Source organism: Malania oleifera, chromosome 2 (assembly GCF_029873635.1).
Source record: "Malania oleifera isolate guangnan ecotype guangnan chromosome 2, ASM2987363v1, whole genome shotgun sequence".
Lineage (NCBI taxonomy): Eukaryota > Viridiplantae > Streptophyta > Magnoliopsida > Santalales > Ximeniaceae > Malania > Malania oleifera.
Window position 1 is genome coordinate 58,497,806 of NC_080418.1, and position 25,370 is coordinate 58,523,175.

Consider the following 25,370-nt stretch of genomic DNA (forward strand, 5'->3'; position numbering starts at 1 on the left):
TCTCATTTTTCATGGTTGCTTTCTAACATACTCTCTCTTCTTATGTTTGCTCTCAAAAATATCTCTCCCCTTTTGACCTCAATCAAAAAGAAATGAGGAGCATAGTCACAAAAGAGTCTTAGCACATAAAGAGCATAGTCATATTACACAAAGATCATAAGCAATGGGGTTACAAGCCAAACAAAAACAAACAAAGAAAAAAAATAAAAAGCCAATAGATAGATAGTACTCAATACAACACAAAGTTACAAAATAGATCAATTATCATCATCATCATCATCATCATCATCATCATCATCAGCCTCAACATCCTCTTTATCACCCTCCTCACATCCTTCCTTAGATTCATCATCAAAAGAAGCATCACTCTGAGGGGAAAAACTATCCATAAGATCAACACTACCAGATGAGCTAGCTCTATACTGCTCAGTACGAGTGAGGTGCTGATCAAGTAAGGAAACATCTCCTGAAGGGTTTGAATACCTAATTACATATCTTTGCTAAAAGTAGTGAATTTATAATGGAAGGGGATAAACCATGAGGGAGTGTCAGCTGAAGGTCCTTGTTCCTTAAGTTCAGGTGGAGGAGGTACAAGTACTAGCCTTTGAGGTCATCCCCCTTTCAAAAACCAACCGTGATTATGCTTTTCATAGCCCATTTTCTTAAGAGTTGTGGAAGTGAAAAGGTCATACCTAGTATGCTTGATGAGCAATTTCATAGGTGTAGTAACATTGAGTTGAGCAAAGATAAGGTTTAGTACACCACCATACGGAAGAATGACACGAGTAGCTTCTAATTTTGACCACATCCACTTCAGAATTAGGCTAGAGACATCAAGTTTCTATCCTTTTAGTAGACACCATAACACAAAGCATTCTACATAAGAGAGGAGATCATATGACCCGACCTTTGCTATGATGTTGTTGGTGATGATATTTTGAAGTATTTGGTCTTGAAGGTTTAACTGCATGGATATAGGAGGATGGCCAAAATAAATAGGTTCTTCTACCATAATTAGTGGAAAAAATTATGCGGGTGTGAAACCTTGCTCTAGAACCCAAGTTCAAGCTAAGGCTGGACATTCAAATTCACCTGGGGTGATATGTAGAATAGGAGCCAAGATTTGTGGAGTTAATATGATATTCTTTCCTCTAACCTCAATGGTTAGGACATTTTCTCCATGGATCATGTTTGCATAAAAAAATTGTTAAGATACCATCCTTTGGCCAGATAAACTATGAAATTCTTCCAACTAATATTCCTAAACATAGGTAGGATTTTTGAAAATTCTGAATCGAAGAAGGTGGTGTCGATGACCTTACCAAAAATTGGGTCCATAGAATGGAGATGAGATCAATATCAAAGCTTCGATTGAAGGGTGACGAGACATTGCTCGATGTTGTTATCATCTATTATGAAAGAAGATCCTCGATTTGCTGTTGTCTTGGCGTGAGGCATCTTTGATTTTTAGAGGATGTAAGAAATCAACCAAAAGTAAACCTAGAATCCATGGGAAAAGGTGTAGGAGAAGGATGTTGAGGCTTTGATTCGAGGGATTTTGAGTGACGAGTTAAGAGAAACCAAGGGTAGGAGCCTCGGGTGAGTGATGGAGCAGGGTTCAGTAGCCTGGAGTATGATGAGTTAGGGTTTTCACGCTTAAAAGTATATAGTACCCACGAGTTTAGGCGCCCAAAGTTTTGGCTCAGTCGCATGAAGATTTATAGAAATTTAATTTTAGTAGGTAGTAGCACCTTAGTCACCTGATGTATGATGGCTTAGGCACTTGAGCCCTACAAAATACACTATTTAGGCACCTGAACATCCAAGCTCAGTTGCCTAAAGTCCTTAAACTTTTAAATTTCTCTTTCTACTCACCCTGAAACCTTCCTAAATTTGATTTATCATATCATTAGGCTTCAAATATCTTTACAAGTTCGCTTTTGAGGCATATGGCTTCCTTGATCTTTTAGGATAAACTTCGAACACTCCAAGTTTTCACGATTTTTGGCCAACAATGATATTTTGTATTTATTTGTTCTAATATCATAGTTTGTCAATAAGCTTATGAGCTCTTCTTTAAGTTTTCTTGATTTCAACTAGTTTAATATTCTTTTATTAAATTGGAGTGAGTGGTTTTCTTATTTTCTAAGAAGTGAATAGCTAATCTTACTATTTTCGAAGTCCTTTTTATCTAGGTACCCATACTTTCTTGGGTCTAGATGGTTCAGCAAGCGATGTTATTTTATTCTTCAAACTTGTCTAATTTTCACACCCTTTCTTTTTATTGGACATTCAAACTTTATGTGTCCTTTCTTCTTACATAGAAAACATGTGGTATGTGTGTAAGCATTTGAGAATGTACTAGCATAATCTTTGGAGGCTTTTGTAAAATGCCCCATGTAGAGGTTCTTTTTCCTTGTATTCTCAACTCCATTAAATCCTATGCCTTCTTTATTCAAGAACATTCTTTGTGCCCTAATCATTTTATCAAAGTTCTCCTTTCCTCTAGTAAAATTATATGTGAATTTGGCTTGGTCTTTATTTTTACTTTTAAAATCACAGACTTCCGAGTCTTGTGTATTATTACTCCTTTCTTGTAGCTTTACTTGATCTTGAGACATCTTGCTTTTGTTCTCTAGTTTAGAAATATATTGATCTTTCTCTTTATTAATGGAAGTTTGGTATCTTATATCTTCTAATTCCTTCATCCCCTTTTCATTCATGCTTTATAATTTCTTGATTTTTAAATATTTTTCTCTTTCATCAAGTTTTTGAGATTTCAATTCTTTATTACAACTTCATTCTTATTCTTCAAAGATGTGCACCGTTTAGTCATTTTAACTAGAATCATATGAACTTTGAATAGTTCATTTTGTAGTTCTTCATAAGATGGCATACTCTTATCATTGGATTCATTAGATAAATCATCACTATAATCATTAAATGATTCGGATGAGGAGTTTTGTTCTTCATCATCGTCTCATGCCATAAAGCAAGCAACCTCTTGGTCACTTGATTCACTATCTGAACTACTTGTACTAATATTATCCCATGTAGTGCCTTTCATTGCCCTTTTCTTTTTCTTTTTAGAATCTTTCTTAAGTTGTGGACAATCCAATTTTATGTGTCCAATTTTCTTGCAATTATAACGTGTAAGAGGTTTTTTTTTTTGTTTTTTTCTTATTAGTTTCTTCTTCATCTTATTTTGATTTCCAAATTTTTCTAGTAAATTTGTTCTTCCTTCTAAGTATTTTTGAAAATTTCTTGGATATGAAGGCTATTTCATTTGTATCCATCTCTTCTTCATTTTCATCACTATAGCTTTCGTTTGAGGCTTTAAATGCAACAGATTCCTAAGCTTTAGATTTTACACCTCTTTTGTTTATTGTCATCTCATATGTGAGAAGGGATCCAACTAACTCATCAAGGGAGGTATTTTTTAGGTTTCTTCCTTCCATGATTGTTGTGGCCTTAGGTTCCCATATCGAAGGAAGTCCTCTAATGATTTTTCGAATCATTTCATGTGTTGAATAAAGTTTCCCTAAAGCATTTAAGGAATTTATCATGTGAGTAAACCTAATATACATGGTAGTGATAGTTTCATCAGGATTCATCTTGAAGGCTTCAAACTCGCTAGTGAGCTTGTTGATTCTACTATCTCAAACATCTATAGTTCCTTAATAGGTTACCTCTAACTTGTCCCAAATTTCTTTAACTGATTTACATACCATGACCCTATTGAATTCATTAACATCGAAGGCCTGATACAATGTGTTCATGGCACTTGAATTAACTTGCATCATTTTATAGTGAGTTATCGATCAAGTCTTGTTCTTCTTTAGGAACTTCTTTACCTTCTACTAGTTTAGTAGGAATGTAGTCACCATGTGTGACAACTTTCCTTACTTTCCAATCCATAGTTCGAATATATATTCTCATTCTTTGTTTCCAAAATGTGTAATTTAAACCACTGAAAAAAGGTGGTCTAGTTAAGGATTGGCCTTCAGCAAAAGGGGATACACCTAGGTGTGTCGTTTAGACCTTTATATAGCTTCTGTTTAATATTTTCTATAACCTGCCTCAGATACCAATTGAAAGTTAAGGTTTAGTCCCAGAAGGGGGGTGAATTGGGTTTATAAAATTCTTTTAAGCCTTTTTACAAATTCACAATCTTTTGTATACTTAACAAACACACAATAAATAAATGATCAATTAAAACCAATCACAATCCACACTCAATATCAATCACAAACCAAATACCTTTAATAGTAACAACCAATCAATCGTACAATGCTTAACCAATTGCTGGAGCACTTTCTTATTTCAGCGTTTGCAAAAACTCAGTTTAAAGCCCTATATGAATGAATATTTGTGCCCTTCTTTCAATCAAGATTTTTGCAAACGATTAATCAACGTACTCCATTTAAGGCTTCCACAAAATATTAAGCAATGTACTCCCTTAATTTAAAAGTTTTTCTCAATCTCAATTTTCAGCAACCTACACTTAAACACAATTTATATATGCTGAAATTGAAAGAGTAAAGGTTAAGAGTGAGACCAAGATATTCTACGAGGTTTGACTTATCCCCAGCCTACGTCCACGCCTTAGGCAAGAGAACCTAAGAATTCCACTAACATGTTCCTTTGAGGGCGGAACAAACCATTTACAATCCCTCCTTTAGGGTGGAGCCCCCTCTCCAAGCGATACCCCATGCTCGGTACAGTGATCCAATGACCTGAACCGTCAAAGATACAAAGAAACAAGAAAGAATTTCTTTTGTACAAGAGATGCTCTTAGATAGAGCTGGTCAATACAAACAAATATAAAAAAGAAATTGAATTGAAGCTCAAGAATTATTTCACCTTATTTCTTCTTTTGATAAGAATAAGCAATTTAGAGATTTCAACCTAGAGAAGATTGATTAGAGACTCAGAATATCTCAGCAATTCAGAGTATGAAAGTGTGTGTTGGCGTTACACGACTTAAAATCTTATTTTGATGATAACAAATAAGATGAACTTAACATATTTGTTAAAGTGATGATGTTTCAAAGTTGCTTATACGCAAAGTTCAAAAGCTTCAATAGTTATAAAGGATCAAGACCATTAAAGTTGTATTCATACTTAAAGAGATCCAAAACAAGCTCAAAGCAACACCAAAATTATCAAAGGATGAGGAATCCAAAGCTGACTCAAGCTAAAGTCCAAGGAAACTCAAAGTGACCATATCATGGAAGACTTCAATCTTAGATGTAGGGCTTTAGGATATGCAATGTGAGTACTTCATATTAAAATACCATGAGAAAATATTTTGAAGCTCATTAGGGGTATTATGGACTTAGAGACCTAATTTTCAAAACCCCAGAAAATGTTTTATAAAGTAATTAAAGCAAAAGAGCAAGTTGTGTTTAAGAAAAAAAAAATCAGAAAATCATATTTTTGTTTGTCCAGACGACTGAAGGTTCACTTTAGACATTTGAAAAATTTCCTCAGACGACTGAAGATTTTATTCAGAAAGTTGAAGAATTTCCTGAACAGATTCTGAAAAGATAGTATACCTTTAGACATCTGACCTAGATCCTCATACAACTAAAGTGTCACCTTAGACATCTGAACATGATCTTTGGACGGCCAACCCTGTATCAGTTCAAATTCTTTAGTGTTTTTGAACTGTTCAGATGACTGAACTCGAAGGCCCAAACGACTAAACACTATTAATGGCCGAACATTTTAAATATATTGATTTCAAAATTAAACTTCTTGCACCCAAATCTTTCTAAAACCTTGGAGGACACTCCAAGTAAACTTGGACAGCACGAATGAGAGTATTTCCAAGCCTATAAATACATGTGTTTAGAAGATCAAATTAATCAAGAATTGAATAATATCTTAAAGATCTTTCTCTCTCTCTAAGCGCTCTTGCTACAACTTTATGCTCTGATTTGCTGCAAATTAACTTAGTTATTTCTGATTTTATCACAACTTTTCTGAGGCAAACAAACCGAGTTCTTAATTCTATTCAAAAGAAGGAAACCAGTGATAAATTTCTTAAGCTTCAATCTAAATTCTTTTGATATTTTACATTGAAGTATATAGTGGTGAAATTGTACTAACTTGCTCTTTTTGAGAGTGTTTCTTGTACACATCTATTTGTTGATTCTTTTGTAGATTGTGATGAGTCCAAGGTTTGTTTAGATCATTATACTGAGCATGGGGTATTGCTTGGAGAGGTGCAGCTCTAGCCTAGTGAAGGAGTGACCGAGTGAGGGGTATCACTTGGAGAGCCAGTGCTCTAGCCTATTGAAGTAGTGTTTAACGATTTCGTTATACCCGGAAAGGAACTAGTTTAGTGAATCCTTTGGTGGTTTGCCAAAGGTAAGGACGTAGTCTGGGGATAAACTGAACCTCATAAAAATCGTGGTCTCATTCTCTTTCCCTTTACTTTCTTTAATTTCTAGCATATATATAAACTGCGTGGATGTTTAAAATTCTTATTCATAAAAACTACGAAGTTTGGAAATTATATGAACTGAGGTTTAAATTTTTTCTGGGATTGTAGAAATTGAAAGGGAGTACGTTGGTTGATCAATACTTTGTAGAAACCATAAGGAAGTACGTTGATTGATCAACACCCAAAGACTCATTAACTGAAAGTTTATTTAAAGTCTAAGCTTTTCGAAAGAGTGCTGGATTTTATATTGCACTTCATTTTGAGAAAGCAAATCCATTAATACAAGTCTTTATATCAGCAAACTTACATTATCAATCTTTACTTTAAGAGCTTGAATCAAATTCATATACAGAAGGCTGCAAAAGCTGAAACTTGCATATAAGCTGAATCTTATATTGTTGTTGATTGGATAATCGATTGGCTTGAATGGTTGATTAAGTTTTATTTTAGTGTATGGTTGTGGATTTAATAAAGACTTAAAGCTTTTGTTGTAAGTTTGATAAATAAACAAGATTTAAAGAATTCTTTAAAAGGATTGTTGGCCTAATAAGGCATTCACATCTTGTTTTGATGGTAACAAATAAAGGAAAAGTTTAACTTGATTGTGTTGAAGTGATGATATTTCAGGAACTTCAAAAAGCCAAGATTAAAAAGAACTTTCTAAAGATCACTAAGGCCTCAAAGACATATTACAAGGTGATCAAGCGAAAGCTCAAGGAAACTTAAAGCAACAAAGGACTCATTGGATAATCAACCTCAAATGAAAAAAAAAAAAATGATGATCATGAAGATTTCAATGAGCAAGAAAGTTTTCATATTTAAGGCAAGCTTCATGTAAGTACCTTAAGTATAAAATATCATTTTGAATAAAATGAAGCTCATTAGGGGATAAAAATGGACTTAGAGACTTTATTTTAAAACCCCGAAAAATGTTTTTCAAAAGTAAGAAAGCAAGAAAGCCAAACATTTTTTAAAAAGAGAGAAGAAAATGGATTTTGACTGTTCAGGAGAATGAGGTTTTATCCTCAAGCAACTGTAGATTTATTGAAAAAAATCAAAACAGGTAGTTTTGCTTCAGGCACCTGACCTTATATCTTTAGGCACCAGAACCCACTTCAGGCAACTAAAGTTGCACCTTAGGCAACCGAAGTTCGGCAACGGCTAGATTTTTCAAACTTGTTGATTTTAAATTTAATTTTCTTACACCCTAATCTTTTTAGAAACTTTGGGGCACTCCAAGTAAACTTGGGCAGCACGAATGAGAGTGTTTCTAAGCCTATAAGTACATAGATTATGAACTTTAAACTTACCAAGAATTGAATAATCTCTCAAAGCTCTCTCTCTCTCTCTCTCTTTCTCTCTCTCTCTTTTTCAAAGCCTTCTTGCTAATGAATTGCTGACTGAATTTCAGCGAAATCACTGAGATATTTTTGAGTCTATCAAGTCATCTCTAAAGCATACAATTTGAGTTCTTAATCTTTATCAAGAGAAGTAATCTGATGATATAAAACTTGAGCTTTCTACTTCATTCTTTTGATACTTTTGAATTGAAGTATAGTAGTTTTCAATTGTACTAATCAGCTCTATGTGAGAGCACTCTTTGTACACATTTATTTGTTGTATCTCTTTTAGATTGTGACAATTTTCGGATTGTTGGATCATTTGCTAAGCATGAGGATCACTTAGAGATGTGCTGCTCTAGCATATTAAAGGAGTGACCGAGTGAGGGGATATCACTTGGAGAGGCGGGCTCTAGCCTACTAAAAGAGTGTGTAACGGTTGTTCTTCTCGGAAAAGGAACTAATTTAGTGAATCCTTTGGTGGTGTGCCAAAGGTGAGGATGTAGGTTAGGGATAAGCCGAACCTCGTAAAAACCGTTGTCTCACTCTCTCTTTCCCTTGCTCTTTATTTTCAGCACATATATTAACTGTGTGGATGTTTTAAATTCCTAAATCATATACACTACGTGGATTAGATATTAAATAAACTTAACCTTAATATGTTTTTGGGATTATGAAAACCAAAAGGGAGTACATTGGTTGATCCATACTTTGCGGAAACCGTAAGGGAGTATGTTGATTAGTAAAACACCCAAAAACTCTTTACCTGGAAGTTTATTTAATGTCTAATATAAGGAAGAGTGTGGATGTTTTGTTGAATATCAAATTGAGAAAAAAATTACATTCTCTATAGGGCTTACAAATTCATATATGTGGGACTGCAAACTAACTACCATGTTGAGTTCTTGGAAAAGGTAAAAGAATTGCATAGTATATCTTGATTAAATATTTTGTGGATTTGATTGAGTTTTTATTTTGTGCAGTTGTGGATTGTATAAAAAGAATTAAGATTTTATTGTGTGATTTCTAAATCAACAAGAAATCAAGAATTCGTTGAAAGAATCGAATTAAATAAAAAAATTCATAAAAAGTTTTAAAAGGAATTTCTATAACCCAATTCACCCCCCTCTTGGGACTATACCTTTGCTTTCAATTGGTATTAGAGAGGGGTTATAGCAAATCTTAACTAGTAGCTATACAAAGATCTTAATAGTACACTTAGGCGTAACTCCCTTTGGAGAAAGACAATCCTCAACTTGGCCTCCCATCTTTTATGGTTTAAATTATACATTTAGGAAACAATGGATGAGAATATATCTTCAAACTATGAATTGGAATGCTTAGGAGGTTGTCATGGATGGTGACCTAATTCCCCTCAAACTAGTAGATGGAAGACAAGTTCTTAAGGAGAAAAAGGATATAACTGACTTATATCACAAAATGCTGCAAGTTAATTCAAGTGCTATAAAGGCTTTGTATTTTTATCTAGATATTAATGAATTCAATAGAGTCATGGCTTGCAAAACAGCCAAAGAAATATGGGATAAGTTAGAGGTAACTTATGAAGGAATGGTAGATGTTATAAATAATAGAATTGACATGCTAACTAGTGAATACGAAGCTTTCAAAATGAATCCGGATGAATCAATCTCTTCTATGTATACTAGGTTCACCCATGTCATAAACACCCTCAATGCCTTAGGAAAAACATATTAGACATATAAAATGATTCAAAAAATTCATAGAGGGTTGCCACCTATATGGGAACCAAAAGCCACTCCAATAACCGAAAGAAGAAATTTGAAAAACACCTCTTAAGATGAACTTATTGGTTCTCTCCTTACATATGAAATATCAATGAATGAAAGGAATGGTAAAACCAAAGCCCAAGAATCTATAGCCTTCAAAGCTTCAAAAGAAAACTCTAGTAGTGAATAAGAGATGGATGAAGATGAAGTAGCCTTCATATCTAAGAAACTTGCAAGAATACTAAGAAGGAAGAATAAATTCAAAAGAAGAAATACATGAAAATCAAAATCTGAATCAAATGAAGAAAAAGAAGAAATTAGCAAGAAGAAATTAAGAAATAAAATTCCTACATGTTATAATTGCAACAAAGTTGGACATATAAAATCGGAATGTCCACTACTTAAGAAGGATTCCAAAAAGAAAAAGGCAATGAAAGCCACTACTTAGGATAATTTGAGTTCAAGTAGTTCGGAATGTGAATCAAGTGACCAAGAGGTTGCTTATACTTTCTTTTTGCCTTAGGATGATGAGGAAGCTCCTCATCCAAATCGGTTAATGGTTATAGTAGTGATTCATCTAATGAATCCAATGATGAAAGCATGTCATCTTATGAAGAACTTCAAAAAGATTTATTTAAATTTTATAAGATGTTAGTCAAAGTAACTAAACAATACACATCATTGAAAAAGAAATAATGGAGTGATGAAAGAGTTAGAATCAACTAAGATTGCTGTAGGTCAAAAAGATTCAAAAATCAAGAAAATAGAAAATAAGAATGAAGTTGTGATAAAAGAGTCAGAAGCTAAAAATCTTGCTAAAAAAGATTTGAAAATCAAGAAATTAGAATGCAAGAATGAAAATATGATGAAAGAAATAGAAGATTTAAAAATCCAAACTTCTACGGAAAATGAGAAAGACAAATATATTTTTGAATTAGAGGATAGAATCAGAAAAATGGCTCAAGAAATAGAGAAATCACAAGAGAATATTGATTGCAAGAAAGATATTGAGATAAATGATCTCAAAAGTCAAATTGAAATAAAGGAAAGATCATTTACAATTTCACAAAAAGAAAACAAAATTTTAAGAAAATGATAGGATCACAAAGAATGATCTTAAATAAAGAAGACATAGGATTCAATGGAGTTGAAAATACAAGGAAGAAGAACCTCTATATAGGGTCCTTTACAAGAGCCTCCAAATACTATGCTAGCACCTCCTTAAATGTCTACATTCACACCATATGCTACCTATGTAAAAAGAAGGGACATATAAAGTTTGAATGTCCATTAAAAAGAAAGAGTGTGAAAACTAAACAAGTATGGAAAGTAAAAGAAATATCTCTTGTTAAACAATCTGGACCCAAAAAAGTATGGGTACCAAGATGAAATACTATGACTAAATCCTTCAATTTCAATTATTACCAAATCTATGGAAAATCATACAAGGATATTGAACAAAATTGAAATAGAAAATAAGGATACAAATTTTCAAGCTTATTAATGCTTATCTTATTGAAACTAATGAAAATTGTTGGCCTCAATTAAATGAATGAATCATACAAGGCTTAAGTTAGGAAGTATTAAGTTTTGAAAAGAAACATGAATATTGGGAATCTAAATGTAAGAAAATCTGAGCTTAGTGCATAAGTTTTTAAAGAAAAAGATATTTTCACTAAACCTCTACCCGAAGAAAGGTTTGTCTCTATAAGAAGAGAACTTGGACTATTACACAATAGGAAAATAAGTTAGAAAGGTTTCAAAACAAGAAAACAGAGAAATTCCAGATATTGGAGAACTTCGATTGACTGAGCTGATAAGTTCAGGCACCTACAGGTACTTCAGGCGACAGAGCTCTAGACCGCAGGCGACTGAAGAGCTACTACCTACTGAATTTCATTCCAGAAATTCTACATGCGATTGAACTTATTCTTCAATTGCTCGATGTCACGAATCCTTTATATTTTAACACGCGAAACCCTATTTTTTTTCTAAACTCTAGGCTCTTGAACTCTATTCCATCACTTACCTGAAGTTTCCACACCTGATTTTACTCAATTCTTTGCTTTAAAACCTTCGACTTTGAGCCTCTTAGCACGATCATACATCATCTCCCATTGATTCTTGGGTTTGAAAGAAACTGTTCAGTTGCTCCAAAATATTCATGATGCCTTAAACAAAACAAACGGTACTACCTGGTTCGTCTTCAAGCAGAGATGATACCAACATCGAGCAATGGTTGGTAACCCCTCATTCAAAGCATATACATCGAACCTATCTTTAATCTATTGAACCAATAATTGATAAAGTTTTTAATGTTTATTTCTTCAATACTGAGTTTCCTGAAATCCTACCATTATTCCACAACATATGATGGAAAAACTTCATTGTGTATCAAGCTAAAGGGTTCTTTCCAAACCTTGTCAAGATATTCTATGCTAATATGGTTCAAGGGGAGAACACCTTGTCAATTGAAGTCAACGGTAAGAAAATTGTTCGCACTTCTCAAATGTTAGCTCCCATTCTCCACATTACTCCATGAGAGTTTGAATGCCCCACATTAGGCCAATCTTGGATAGTTCAACAAGATTTTACACCAGATGAATTTTTACCACTGATCATGGAAAATGAACCTACTTATTTTGGACATCTTCCATTATATAAGGAACTCAACTTGAAAGCACAAATCCTTGAAAAGATCATCACCATTAATATCCTACCACAAGCTGGATTATATGACCATATCTCATATATAGACTGTTTTGTATTGTGGTGTCTGTTAAAGGGGAAGAAACTTGATTTGCCTAGCCTCATTATGAAATTGATGTGGGCTAATGTTGGCCTAACAAGGCTTACAATTTTTATTTTGATGATAACAAATCACAATATGTTTAAATATGGTTTGTTTCAAGTGAAATTATTTCAAGAAGAAAGCAAAGCTTAAAGATATTTCAAAGCTCAAAAGGATGATAAAGCTTATGGTGAAAATACTATTCAAAGATCAAGAAAGAAAGATGATTAGAAGCTCAAAGATGATAGAAGAACAAGGACTTACTTGAAGATCAAAAAAATATAGTTTTAAGGATGTTTGTATGTAAGTACTTCAAGCAAACTTCAAATATAAATTGAATTGAAGCTCTTATAAATCAAAAGAAACTTAGAAATGTATTTTTAGAAAAACCCTAAAGTATATTTTTCAAATCAAAGAAAATAAGGGTTTAAAAGAAGAAAAGTTTTTTTTAACAGAAGGGCCAGGCAATGGCCTTCATGTGGTAGGCGACTGTCCAAATTAGAAAAGGAATTTTTAAACAGGTAGTAGGGTGCTAGGCGACTGCCTGAGCACAGCTAGGCACCTAGGTGGTCAAGCAAGGTGACTGCTTCGGTTCTGGAAGACAACTACCAGTATTCTGTGTGTTGAGATTCTTCTATGGCAGGCGATTGCCACTCGAATAGATTTTTAAAATTCTAAAAGGGAAGATTTTTTAAATGGATTTCTTGGGCACTACTCTTTTGAAAAATTTGAGGAATACTCTAAGTTAACTTGGGAGGAAAGGAATTACCTTTAAACATCTATAAATAGCCCCAAACTTCAAAGATTTGAGACACCAAGAAATTTCCCAACAATCAAAGTTCTCTAAAAGCTCCCAAACTCTCTTGTGTTCATCCTACTTCAACTACTGAATTACTGCTGATACAAATTCCATATTAGAGTCTTCAAAGTCAGAATCTTTCAATACCTGGAAGATATATTTGGTGATCTAAATTTAGTTTGAGCTTCAATCTTTTTATATTGATTTACTTTGAAGTATATTTGTGCCGAATCTTGTACTAATCAACTCTGCTATGAGAGTATCTCTTGTACACAAATCTTTCTCTATCTTGTTTCTTGTTTATAAATGATTCAAGGTTGTAGAATCATTGGACCGAACTAGGGAATATCGTTTGCAGAGATGGGCTCTAGCCTAAAGGAAGGAGTGGTTGTAATCGGTATTGTTCCACCCGTCAATGGAATTGAACTAGTGAATCCTTTGGTGGTTTGCCAAAGGCGAGGACGTAGGCTGGGTATAAGCTGAACCTCGTAAAACCTTGTGTCTCTCTCTTTCCTCTTTATTCTTTATTTTTCAACAAAATTTACAACCTGCGTGGATGCTTTAAAATTGATAAATTCTGAGTGTATGGTTGTTAAATAGACCGAAAGATAATTCGTTCTGGCTTGATCAGCATTGATTGCGGAAACCGAAAGGGACTATGTTGGTTGATCATCCTAAACTTATTAAATTGAAAGTTTATTTAAAAAATGAACACTAAGAAGAAGTGTTATTGTGAAATAATACAAGGCTAATATAAATTCAATGTGCTTTACACTTTGATATAGGACTATTGCTACAAAGATCAAGATATTGATTACTTTGTTGTTTGATTGTGGTTGACTCAATTTAATTTGGTGATTGTGTTGGAGGTATACTTGTTGTGCTTGTTGTTATAAAACAAAAACATTAAAAAGGAAATATTAAAAAAAGAAAAAAAAAACCCAATTCATCCCCCTCTTGGGAAGCTATCCTAATTTCAATTGGTATCAGAGCCTAGTTATAGCAAATTCCTAACAAGAAGCTATAAAAAGATCTAAATGGAAAACATAGGAGTAGCTCCTTTTGGAGAGGGTCAATCCTCAACTCGTCCACCAATCTTTTGTGGACAAAACTACACCTTTTGGAAAAAAAGAATGCTAATCTATCTCCAACACATGGATTGGAAAGCGGGGGAAGTAGTTATGGATGGAGACCTTATTCCCACTAAAACAGTAGATGGAAAACATATTCCAAAAGAGAAAAAAAGGATCTAACCGATTCAGATTATAAAATGCTTCAAATAAACTCTTGTGCTGTAAATGCTTTATACTATGATTTAGATGCTAACAAATTTAATAGAGTCATGGTCTGCAAGACAGCTAAAGAAATATGGGACAAATTAGAAGTTACATATGAAGGAACTATTGATGTTAGGGACAATAGGATCGACATGTTAACAAGCGAGTATGAAGCATTCAAGATGAATTCAGATGAAACCATATCAAGTATGTACGCAAGATTCACCCACATAATCAATTCCTTAAGTGCCTTAGGAAAAACTTATACCACCTACGAAATGATTAGAAAAATTTTAAAAGGCCTTCCCTCTATATGGGAACCAAAGGCTACAACAATTACATAAGGTAGAAACCTTAAGACCACCTCCTTAGATGAACTCATAGGTTCAATTCTTGCCTATGAAATGGCTTTAAAAGAAAGGAATCCTGAATCAAAGCATAAAAGATCCATTGCACTAAAAGCATCTAGTCATAACTCTAGTGGAGAGGAAAATGAAACAAGTGACTTAGATCAAGTTGAATCAGCATTCATCACTAAGAGACTAGGTAAGTTTTATAGAAAGAATAAAAGATTCCCTAGAAAGTTCAATAAAAAGAAACCTGAAAAAGGAGAAACAAGTAGGAAAGAAAATAAAAGTAAGAATGAACCTCCAATATGCTATCAATGCAAGAAACTAGGGCATATCAAACAGGACTATCAGTTTCTCAAGAAAGACAAGAAGAAAAAGAAGGAAGCTATGAAGACCACTTGGGATGACTCAAGTTCCAGTGAGACAAAAAATGAATCAAGCAGACAAGAGATGGCAAATATATGCTTCATGGCAAATGAAGAAGAGGTAAATTCCTACTACTCTTCAACAGAATCTTGCAATGAGTCTTGTGATGAGTCATGTGATAGTATGCCTTCATACAAGGAATTAGAAGCTAAATTTTTTTCTCTACATAAAAGATTCATAAAAATTTCCAAAAGAAATATAACCTTGAAGGATCAAAATAAAGAACTATTGAAGCAACTTGAATCATTCAAAACCATTGAAAAAGAAAAAGACTTTTTTATTAAGAAGTTAGAAAAGGAAGTAAATAAAGTAGCTCAAGAATTAAGCAAAATTCATAAAGAATATTTAAATAAAAATGATTTAGAAGTAAATGAACTTAAGAAATTAGTAGAGGATAAGGAGAAAATCATGTATAACTTTACCGAAGGTAAAGATAATTTTGAAAAGATGATTGGACGGTACAGGCTATATGGAAATAAAGAAGGGATAGGTTATAATAGTAAAACAAATAAAATGAATAAGAAATTAAACATAGGATACTTCGTCAAGGAAGCCAAGCACTATGCTAGCACTTCCTCAAACAACAAACATGGACATACCACTTGCTATATGTTCAAGACTAAAGGTCATGTAATGTTCGATTGCCCACTAAAAAGAAAGTATGTTAAAGTGCAAGGAGAATGGAAAGTTAATAATGGAACTAACAATAAAACAGAGAAAGTTAAAAGAATTTGGGTTCCAAAGATTAACACAATGAATCCTCCATTGTAGGTATGTTTTAGTACAACATCGTCAACGAATAAGTGGTACTTGGACAGCGAGTGTTCAAGACACATGACTGGCGATAAAACCAAGTTTACCTCTCTAAGACAAAAGGATGGAGGATATGTAACCTTCGACGATAATGCCAAAGGTAAAATTAATGGCATCAGGAAAATAGGTAAAGAACCTTCTCTTACCATAGATAATGTGTTATTAGTAGAAGGATTAGAAAGCAACCTTTTGAGCATTAGCCAATTAAGTGACAAAGGGTTTGAAATAACCTTTAAGAAAGAAAAATGTGTTATTCAAAATCCTAAGGAAAATAAAACCTTGTTTATAGCTCATAGAATAAATAATGTTTATTGTATAAACTTTGAGAATCTAGTGAATCAAAATGTAACTTGTTTGGCAGCAATGAATGAAATAAGTTGGCTATGACATAGGAAATTAGGGCATGCTGGCATGGACCTATTATCAAAATTATCAAAGAAAAATCTTGTAAAAGGATTACCAAATACCAAATTCATAAAAGACAACATGTGCGATGCATGCGAAAAGGAAAAGCAAGTTAAAACAAGTTTCAAAAAGAAAAAATATATATCTACTAAAAGACCCCTACAACTATTACACCTAGACTTATTTGGTCCAACTAAAACCTCAAACCTAGGAGGAAAACAATATGCTTTTGTAATAGTGGATGATTATTCAAGATTCACTTGGGTATTATTTTTAGCAAACAAAGATGAAGCTTGTAATATGCTAATCACCTTATGTAAGAAATTACAAAATGAAAAGGGATATAATATAACATGTTTTAGAAGTGATCAAGGTAGGGAGTTTAAAAACAAAGAGGTTGACAAATTCTGTAATGAACATGGAATAAATCATAACTTTTCAACACCCATGACTCCACAGCAAAATGGAGTTGTAGAAAGAAAAAGTAGAACCCTACATGAAATGCCAAGAACAATGATAAACGAAAATAACCTACCTAAATACTTTTGGGATAAAGCTGTAAATATAGTTTGTTATATTGTAAATAGGGTATCTAAAAGATCAAGTATAGACAAAACACCGTATGAACTATGGAAAGGTAGAAAACCTAATATCTCCTACTTTCATGTATTCGGATGCAAATGTTTTATCCTTAGCACTAAAGATGATTTAGAAAAGTTTGATGCAAAATCTAATGAAGGTATCTTCTTAAGCTACTCTACAAACAACAAAGCCTATAGGGTTTATAATAGAAGAACTCTTACTATTATTGAATCAATACACATAACATTTTATGAATCAAATAATTATGACAATAAAGTTAAGATTGATGAAAAAGAAGATATTCCACAAAAAGAAGAAGATCTTGAAATAAAAGAAGAAAACAATAATGAAACTTCAAATGAAAATATCATAGAAAAACTAGAACTACCTAAATAATAGAGATATGTTAAAAGTAACCCAAAAGAACAAATTCTTGGTGAAACATAAAATGGAATAACCACTCATGCGTCATTGAAAAATATTTGCAACCATTATGCCTTTTTGTCCCAAGATGAACCCAAGAACATTGAAGAAGCCTTAAAAGATGATTCTTGGATTATAGCTATGTAAGAGGAACTAAATCAATTTGAAAGAAGTCAAGTGTGGGAACTTATACCTAAACCCAAAGACAAATCAATCATAGGAACTAAATGGGTGTTTAGAAATAAAAACGATGAAAATGGGATAGTTATAAGAAATAAAGCTAGGCTAGTAGCAGAAGGTTATAATCAAGAAGAAGGTATTGATTACGATGAAACCTTTGCTCCCGTAGCAAGAATGGAAGCAATTAGGATGCTTTTAGCTTATGCAGCCCATAAGGATTTTAAATTATACCAAATGGAAGTAAATAGTGCATTCTTAAATGGATATATAAATGAAAAAGTGTATGTCAACCTCCAGGCTTTGAAAATTCAAAAAAATCCAAATCATGTATTTAAGTTAACAAAAACTTTATATGGATTGAAACAAGCTCCTAGAGCTTCGTATGAAAGACTAAGCAAGTTCTACTTCAAGACAATTTTTCAAGAGGAAAGATAGATAGCACTTTATTTATAAAAACAAAAAATAAAGACATGCTCATAGTACAAATTTATGTTGATTTTATTATTTTTGGAGCAACTCAAGAGGATTTATGTAATGAATTTGCTAAGTTTGTGCAAAAAGAATTTGAGATGAGCATGATGGGAGAGTTAAATTACTTCCTAGGGTTACAAATCAAACAAGCTAAAAATGGAACTTTCATAAACCAAATAAAGTATATTAAAGACATGTTAAATAAGTTTGATATGGAAGAAAGTAAACCTATAGGAACTCCCATTAGCACCTTAACTAGTCTTGACAAGGATGAAAAAGGGAAACAAGTAGATACCAAGCATTACTGAGGCATGATAGGAAGCTTACTTTACTTAACAGCAAGTAGACCAGATATCATGTTTAGTGTATGTATGTGTGCTAGGTTCCAATCGGCTCCTAAGAAATCACATCAAATAGTAGTTAAACGAAATCTTAGATATCTACTAGGCACACTTAAACTAGAAAGAGTACTAGTGAAACTTGTCATTTTCTAGGACACTCATTCGTCTCCTGGTCTTCAAAGAAACAAAACTCTATGGCATTATCCACAACAAAAGTATAATACATAGTCGCTAGGAGTTGTTATGCCCAAACATTGTGTATGAAACAACAACTAAAACATTTCAAAATTCAATATCAAACTATTCCAATAAAGTGTGACAACACAAGTGCCATAAATATTTCAAAAAATCCGGTCTCTCACTCAAGAACAAAACATATTGACATAAGACATCACTTCTTGAGAGATCATGAGCAAAACGAGGACATAATACTAGAATTTGTCAATACAAACGATCAATTAGCAGACATATTCACAAAACCACTCTCTGAGGAGTGGTTCATATTCATTAGATGAGAATTAGGAATGATGCATATAAGAGAAGCCACTTAAACAAAATTTCTGCTTGGCAAGCGACTGCCACCTAGGTGCCAGGTGACTGCCATGCTACTAACTTTATATTTCTTTTGTTGACAGATGCTTGCCTCCTCGTAGCAGGTGACTGCCAAGTGACAGGTAAGGGTTTAAAACCCTGTTATGTGTCCTTTTGACTACTCTCAGCTGCCTGCCCCTTCTCCTCTCACTCCAAAAATCCTTCATTCCTACTCTTTTTCAAACAAATTTCTCTTCCAAATCTATCTGAAATCCTGATTCAAACCCAACCTTTGCATCATCTTACATAAAGTTCTAGGGTTTATCATTTCCAGTCTTCAAAACAAACATGCCTCGGATCAAATCAGTTGGTAACAAGGGTACCTCTTCCTTAACACAAATCAACAATGAAGAAGTAGAGAAGTGGTTAGTAACTCCTCACTCCAAAACTCTCTATAGAAATCAAATAGCTTCAGCTGAACCTATTCTAGGAAAAGTACTTGATGTTACATTCTTCAATTTTGATTTTCTTGAAATCATGGAACTTTTTTTAAGGAAATTGGATGGGAACAATTTATTACATATCAAGCGAAAGGGTATTATCCCAACGTAGTACGGATTTTCTATGCTAACATGGAGAAACTCGACAATGGGATAAAAACAAATCTCATAGGGCAGAGTATTCATCTTACTCCCATATCTTTGGGAAAAATTCTTCGATTTAAGTCGGGAGATTTCGAAGTTCAAATTGAATGTTGGTAATGAAGGGGTGTATGGGCATATTAATGGAGATGAAAGGACATAGATTAGTAAGAAATATCTACACATTGCTCGGTACCGCAGTAGTAAGTGGAGTTACAATTGCAGAATCTGAGTCAAATAATACTGCCTTGTGGCATATGCGGCTAAAACATATGGGTGAGCATTGAAGGATGGAACTTTATAAGAGAAATCTCTTGTAAGGTGTTAAAACTTGCAAGATGAATTCTTGCAGGTATTGTGTTCTTGGGAAACGGAACAAAGTGTTGTTCAAGACAACTACACAGAAGAAGGAGGAGATTCTTGACTACATTAATTCAAATGTATGGAGGCCGATAAAAGTAGCATCATGAGGGGGACATATGTACTTCGTGAGTTTTATTGGTGATTACTCATGAAAGGTTTAAGTGTACTTCATGCAACACAAGTCAGAGACGCTTGTCAGGCTTAAACTATGGAATACGGAGGTGGAAAATCATACTAGGAGAAAGATTAAATGCCTCAGGTCTGACAATGGAACTGAGTATATTGATTCGAGGTTCATGGAGTTGTGTGAGCAATATGACATAAGCAGACACTTCACAGTATGCAAGAAACCACAAAAAAAATGGTGTGGCCGAAAGGATGAATCGAACTCTAGCTGAAAGGGCTTGGTTTCTCATGTTGAATGCATGGCTTTAAAAGAACATATGGGCAGATGTAGTGAATATGGACTGTTTCTTGGTTAGTTGGTCAACAGGGGCATCCATATATGGAAAATTTGCAAAGAAGGTGTGGACAGGCAACACAGTAGACTATTCGTGTTTGAGAGTGTTTGGATGTCTAACCTATATGCACATTTCTAGTAAGGAAATATTGAAGCCTGATGCAAATTGTAGATAGTGCATTTTTCTAAGATATCAAAAAGGTGTGAAAGGGTTAAAGCTATGGGATCCAAAGGCAAACAAGGCGGTGATCAGAAAGAGACATGGTTTTTGGTGAAAAAGTCATGTTGTAGCGTACTCAGGAAGAAGATGAAGAGAAATAGGTACTAGAAAACTTCAGTAGCAATGAGCATGTGGTGTAGGTGGAGTTAGAGACTTAGAGTAGCTAACAATGTTCAGAGTGTAGGGACTTATACCTAGGGAGACCAGCACCATCACAGTATAGCTATACACATACCCAAGCGCATTATCAAGCCACCATCCAAGTATGGATTTGATGATTTGGTGTCTTATGCACTTATTACTAGTAGCAAGGATCCTACTATTTTTCAAAAGGTGGTGCACCGCCAAGAGAAAAGTAAATGGATGGGTGCTATAGTGAAGGAGATGGAGTCACTTCATAAGAACCAGACGAGGGATCTAGCGGAGCTTCTAGAAGGGAAGTGGATGATAGGATGCAAGTGGGTGTATAGGAAGAAAGACGTGGTATCAAAAAAAAGAATGAGAGAAGTTCAAGGCTCAGTTAGTAGCAAAGGGTTACTCATAGAGGAAAGGAGTTGATTATGATGAGATCTTCTCCCCCATGGTCAAACATACTTCTAGCAGGGTAGTGTTAGGATTGGTGGTTCATTTAGATATGCATTTGGAGTAGATGGATGTAAAGACATGGCTTCTCCATGGTGCTTTGGAGGAGTTAGTTTACATGGTACAACTAGAATGGTTTAGTTAACCTGGACAGGAGCATTTGGTTTGTAAATTGAAGAAATCACTTTATGGGCGGCAGCAGTCTCCAAGGTAGTGGTACAATTGTTTTGACTCCTACATGATTTGGATTGGCTATAAGAGGTGTGAGTATGATTACTGCATTTATGTAAATAGTCTTGATGATGGTTTACTTTTTTAAAAAAAAATTTATTGCTTTATGTGGATGACATGTTAATTGTTGCGAAAAGTATGGGTGAAGTTAATCTATTAAAAGCTCTGTTAAGAAAAGGGTTTGACATGAAAGATTTGGGTGCAGCCAAGAAGATTCTTGGGATGGAGATTCACAGGCACGGAACTGCAAGGAGATTGTAGGTATCTCATGGTAGTTATGTAAAGAGGGTATTAGAGAGGTTTAGCATGGATAATGCAAAATCGATGTGTACACCGTTGGTGAATAATTTTAGATTTTCTACCGCCCAGTGCCCAAAGACGGATGACGATGTTCGTGACATGTCAAAGGTCTCATATGCCAGTGCAGTGGGGTGTTTAATATATTTTATGGTATGTTCAAGACCACATCTAGCACAAGCTATCAATGTGGTGAGCAAATTTCTTTCAAATCTGAGTCGACAATATTGTGATGTAGTTAAGTAGATTTTCAGATACTTGAGGGCTACTATACACTATGACATTATATTCAACAGGAAACAGAGTGATCGATCAATTATGGGATTTTTGGATGCAGACTATGTAGGGAATTGGATGACAGGACGTCTACAACAGGGTATGTACTCACCCTTGTAGGAGGGCCTATTTGTTGGACGTCCATAGTACTAGTGTCTCTAGTTGTATTATCTACAATTGAGATAGAGTATATTGCTATAACCGGAGCTTCCAAGGAAGCATTATGGATTACATAATTGGTCAAAGAGCTAGGTAATTATTAAGGTACATTTTAGCTGCATTGTGACAGTGAGACTGCCATTTATTTGGCGAAGAACCAGGTGTATCATGTGAGGACCAAGCATATAGATGTGTGGTTTTGCTTAAGAAAGTTGACAATGCTGAGAACGCAGCAAACATGTTGAGAAAGCATGTTACCATGGATAAGTTCAAGCATTGTGGGTTATGTTTTCGATTTTCTCCTAAGGGGTGTACATTCGCCCAATTAGAAATTGTTCTAATATGTGTTTCATATTTTCAGTGGAACACATGTACAAATAAAACAAGGTGGAAAACAAAGAAGTTGGCTCGCAGAAGAAACTATCGATGATTTTGTAGAGTTGCATCCACAATTTGGTCTTAAAACAAAACCAGCGATAGTTTTTCGAAAATCATCGACTATTTTGTTCAATGGTTCCAGGTTAAAGAAGAAACCATCGATAGTTTGGCAGAGACCATCAATGGTTTGGTCTCGGGAATAAACCTTCGATGATTTGTTTTAATCCATTGACAGTTTGGCTCTATTACTCAGCGCTGTTTTTCCAATTTTGAATTTGGAAGTTGAATAGGTTGTGTTTCCGAGGGTGGGGGGTGGGGGGGGAACCTATGGGGATGAAGAGGGTTAACATATATACAATGTTGTATGTTGTAACCCTCAATTTTTTGACACAAGATATTGAAAATTATAGCTTTTTGCTCCTGTGCATGTAGGCATTGCCGAACCACATAAATCCATTGTGTCATTGTTTTATTGCTTTCATATAGTCTGTGTGATTGTGTTTCTGTATTGTTCATCAATGGTTGCTACATTGTGTGATTCGATTTTCCTCTATGCATTGATTTGCACAGTAAAGGATATTTGGACAGGTTGTCAAAATACTTTCTTGCATTATTTTGTTTGTAGATTTCTATCCCAAAGATTTTTACCCAATGTGTCGACTAGTTGTATATATGCTCTCTAAAATGAGCTTTTTTCTTTTTTCAAATAGAAGAACCTTAATCAAGTTAATTTGGGAGTCGATCTAAGTCACAAATGATGAAACTACTATATATTGGTATTGCCTTTTCATTGGTTTGATTATTTTATTATGTGTTTATATAAACCTGCTCCTTATATCATCTATGTATTACTGTCTAAAAATATTTAAAGAGTCATTAAAATTTTAATCACCCAATTTAATCATTACTATTGACCAGATAGGTCATACCCGATTTTGATCATGAGAAATACTTAAATATTTAATGCTTATCAAGCTTGTGTGTAGGTTCATATTAGCAAGATCAATTGATAGCATATGAAGACCTGGAGGATAAAGACCCAGAAGATTTATTCATTATAATTTGTATTATGTTCAATTTGGGTCTGTAATAGTAAAATACGAAAGGTGTGTAATAATTAATGCATTGCTAACGTGGTAGGATAGATAAACTCAAAGACCTTAGACTGACCATAGGATCCAAGATATTGCATGAAAAGTCCCCTATAATCTTAGAATTAATTATCATGGAAACAAGGGTGACTTTATAAGAAGAATAGCACCGAATTGCACAAAGTTGGTGTGTTCGGTCGACCGAACCCCAACACACAAAGCACTTTGGTCGACCGAACCTCCTTCGGTCAATGGTTTGACCAGTTGGTTGACCATTTATAAAATGAACTGCAACACCTTGGTCTACCAAACTAGCATATGAGATATCCCAATGCCCTGGTCGACCGAACTCCCATTTGTGAAATGGCTCGATCGACCAAATGTTCAACTTTGATTGACCAAATGCAGCCTGATTGATCGAACCTTGGGGGTTCTAAAATCACTTTAAGCATGGTCGACCATCTTCTCGGTTGAAATACACCTTGGTTGACCGAATTGGGCAACCTAGTCAATCGAACCTCAAAAGTGGTCGACTGACCATCTCGAGTTGCTTAAATTTTACCAAGGTTAAAACAAGGTTAAATTTTATTAACGCTATTTAAACTTTTCCAAAAATACCGGAGAGGTCCCAAACGATTATAATTCTTGGGGTGTCTATATATACCCTCTCATGTGCTCTGTTTGATTAAGATTTATTTTTACTAGAGAGTAAGCTTAGGGTTTTTTCTTGAAGACTTTTTTGAATAAGTCTTCCGTGGGAAAAGTCCTTAGAGCTTGTGAGTTTTGCATTATCGTTACAATACTCAAGAGCTTGTATTGTATTTTGTTTGTGAAATAATTTTTTACAAACCAATTTTAAATATCTTTTGTGCTCATTTTTTAGAAAAATTTTAGAAAAATATTTTTGAGATATTTTCTTGTGTTGAAGATCTTTGTTGTTGCATCTTATGATTGATACTATTATCTTGACACAACGATCCTAACATATACATTCTCATATTCTGATTGATACACTAGCATTATTTTGAGAGTAAACTTGGAGACTATATTGAGCTTATCATATCCTATCATACTATAGCATGTTGATTATATTGGTACAAATCTACTTGTTTGAGAAGCATACACTTTGTACACGAATTGTATTGTGAATCTATTGTATTCTAGGTGTGGTCTGAGGAGGCATTAATCCAGTTTGAAAGGGTTCGTTGTAAAGGATGAGGTCATCCCTGTGTTAATTTGACTTGGTTGTATTTCGGTGCTGCTCCACTCGTGAAGTGAGCCTTAGTGTAATTTTTGTACTTGTGAGCCAAGGCGGGGATGTACGCATTGTTGCCGAACCTCGATAACATATCTGGCGTTATCTCTCTTTACTGCTTTATTGTGCTTAGTTAATTAGTTTACTTGTGAAGTGTAATTTTTGCTAAATATATATTGATCTATTTTATATGGACTAGATTGACTCCAGGGTTGTGTAATAATACAACTGGATACCTGACCTAGGAGAGAAAATTTTAAAATACCAATTAATCCCCCCACCCACTTTTGGGATTACAGTAAAGCTAACAATTGGTATCAAAGCCTAGTAGTTTAGACTTAATAGTTATTTTTCAAAAGATCTAGATGGCTTATAACACTATAACTCCTTTCCCTGAGGAACCCTCTTCCACATGTCCTCTTTTTTTCGGCAGTGTCAATTACACCTTTTGGAAACAAAGGATGCGTATTTTCCTTCAAAACATTGACT

The 25,370-nt window shown here is 34.2% G+C and overlaps 1 protein-coding gene across 1 annotated transcript in view; it reads right to left on the reverse strand.

The window, feature by feature from the left end:
- Window positions 1-257: 257 nt before the first annotated feature.
- LOC131148209 (uncharacterized) overlaps window positions 258-25,370 on the reverse strand; it is a 32,030-nt gene continuing 6,917 nt past the window's right edge. The window contains exon 3 of the mRNA XM_058097939.1: window positions 258-483. Coding sequence (XP_057953922.1) covers window positions 258-483 — 226 coding nt within the window. The remainder of the gene's footprint in view (window positions 484-25,370) is intronic.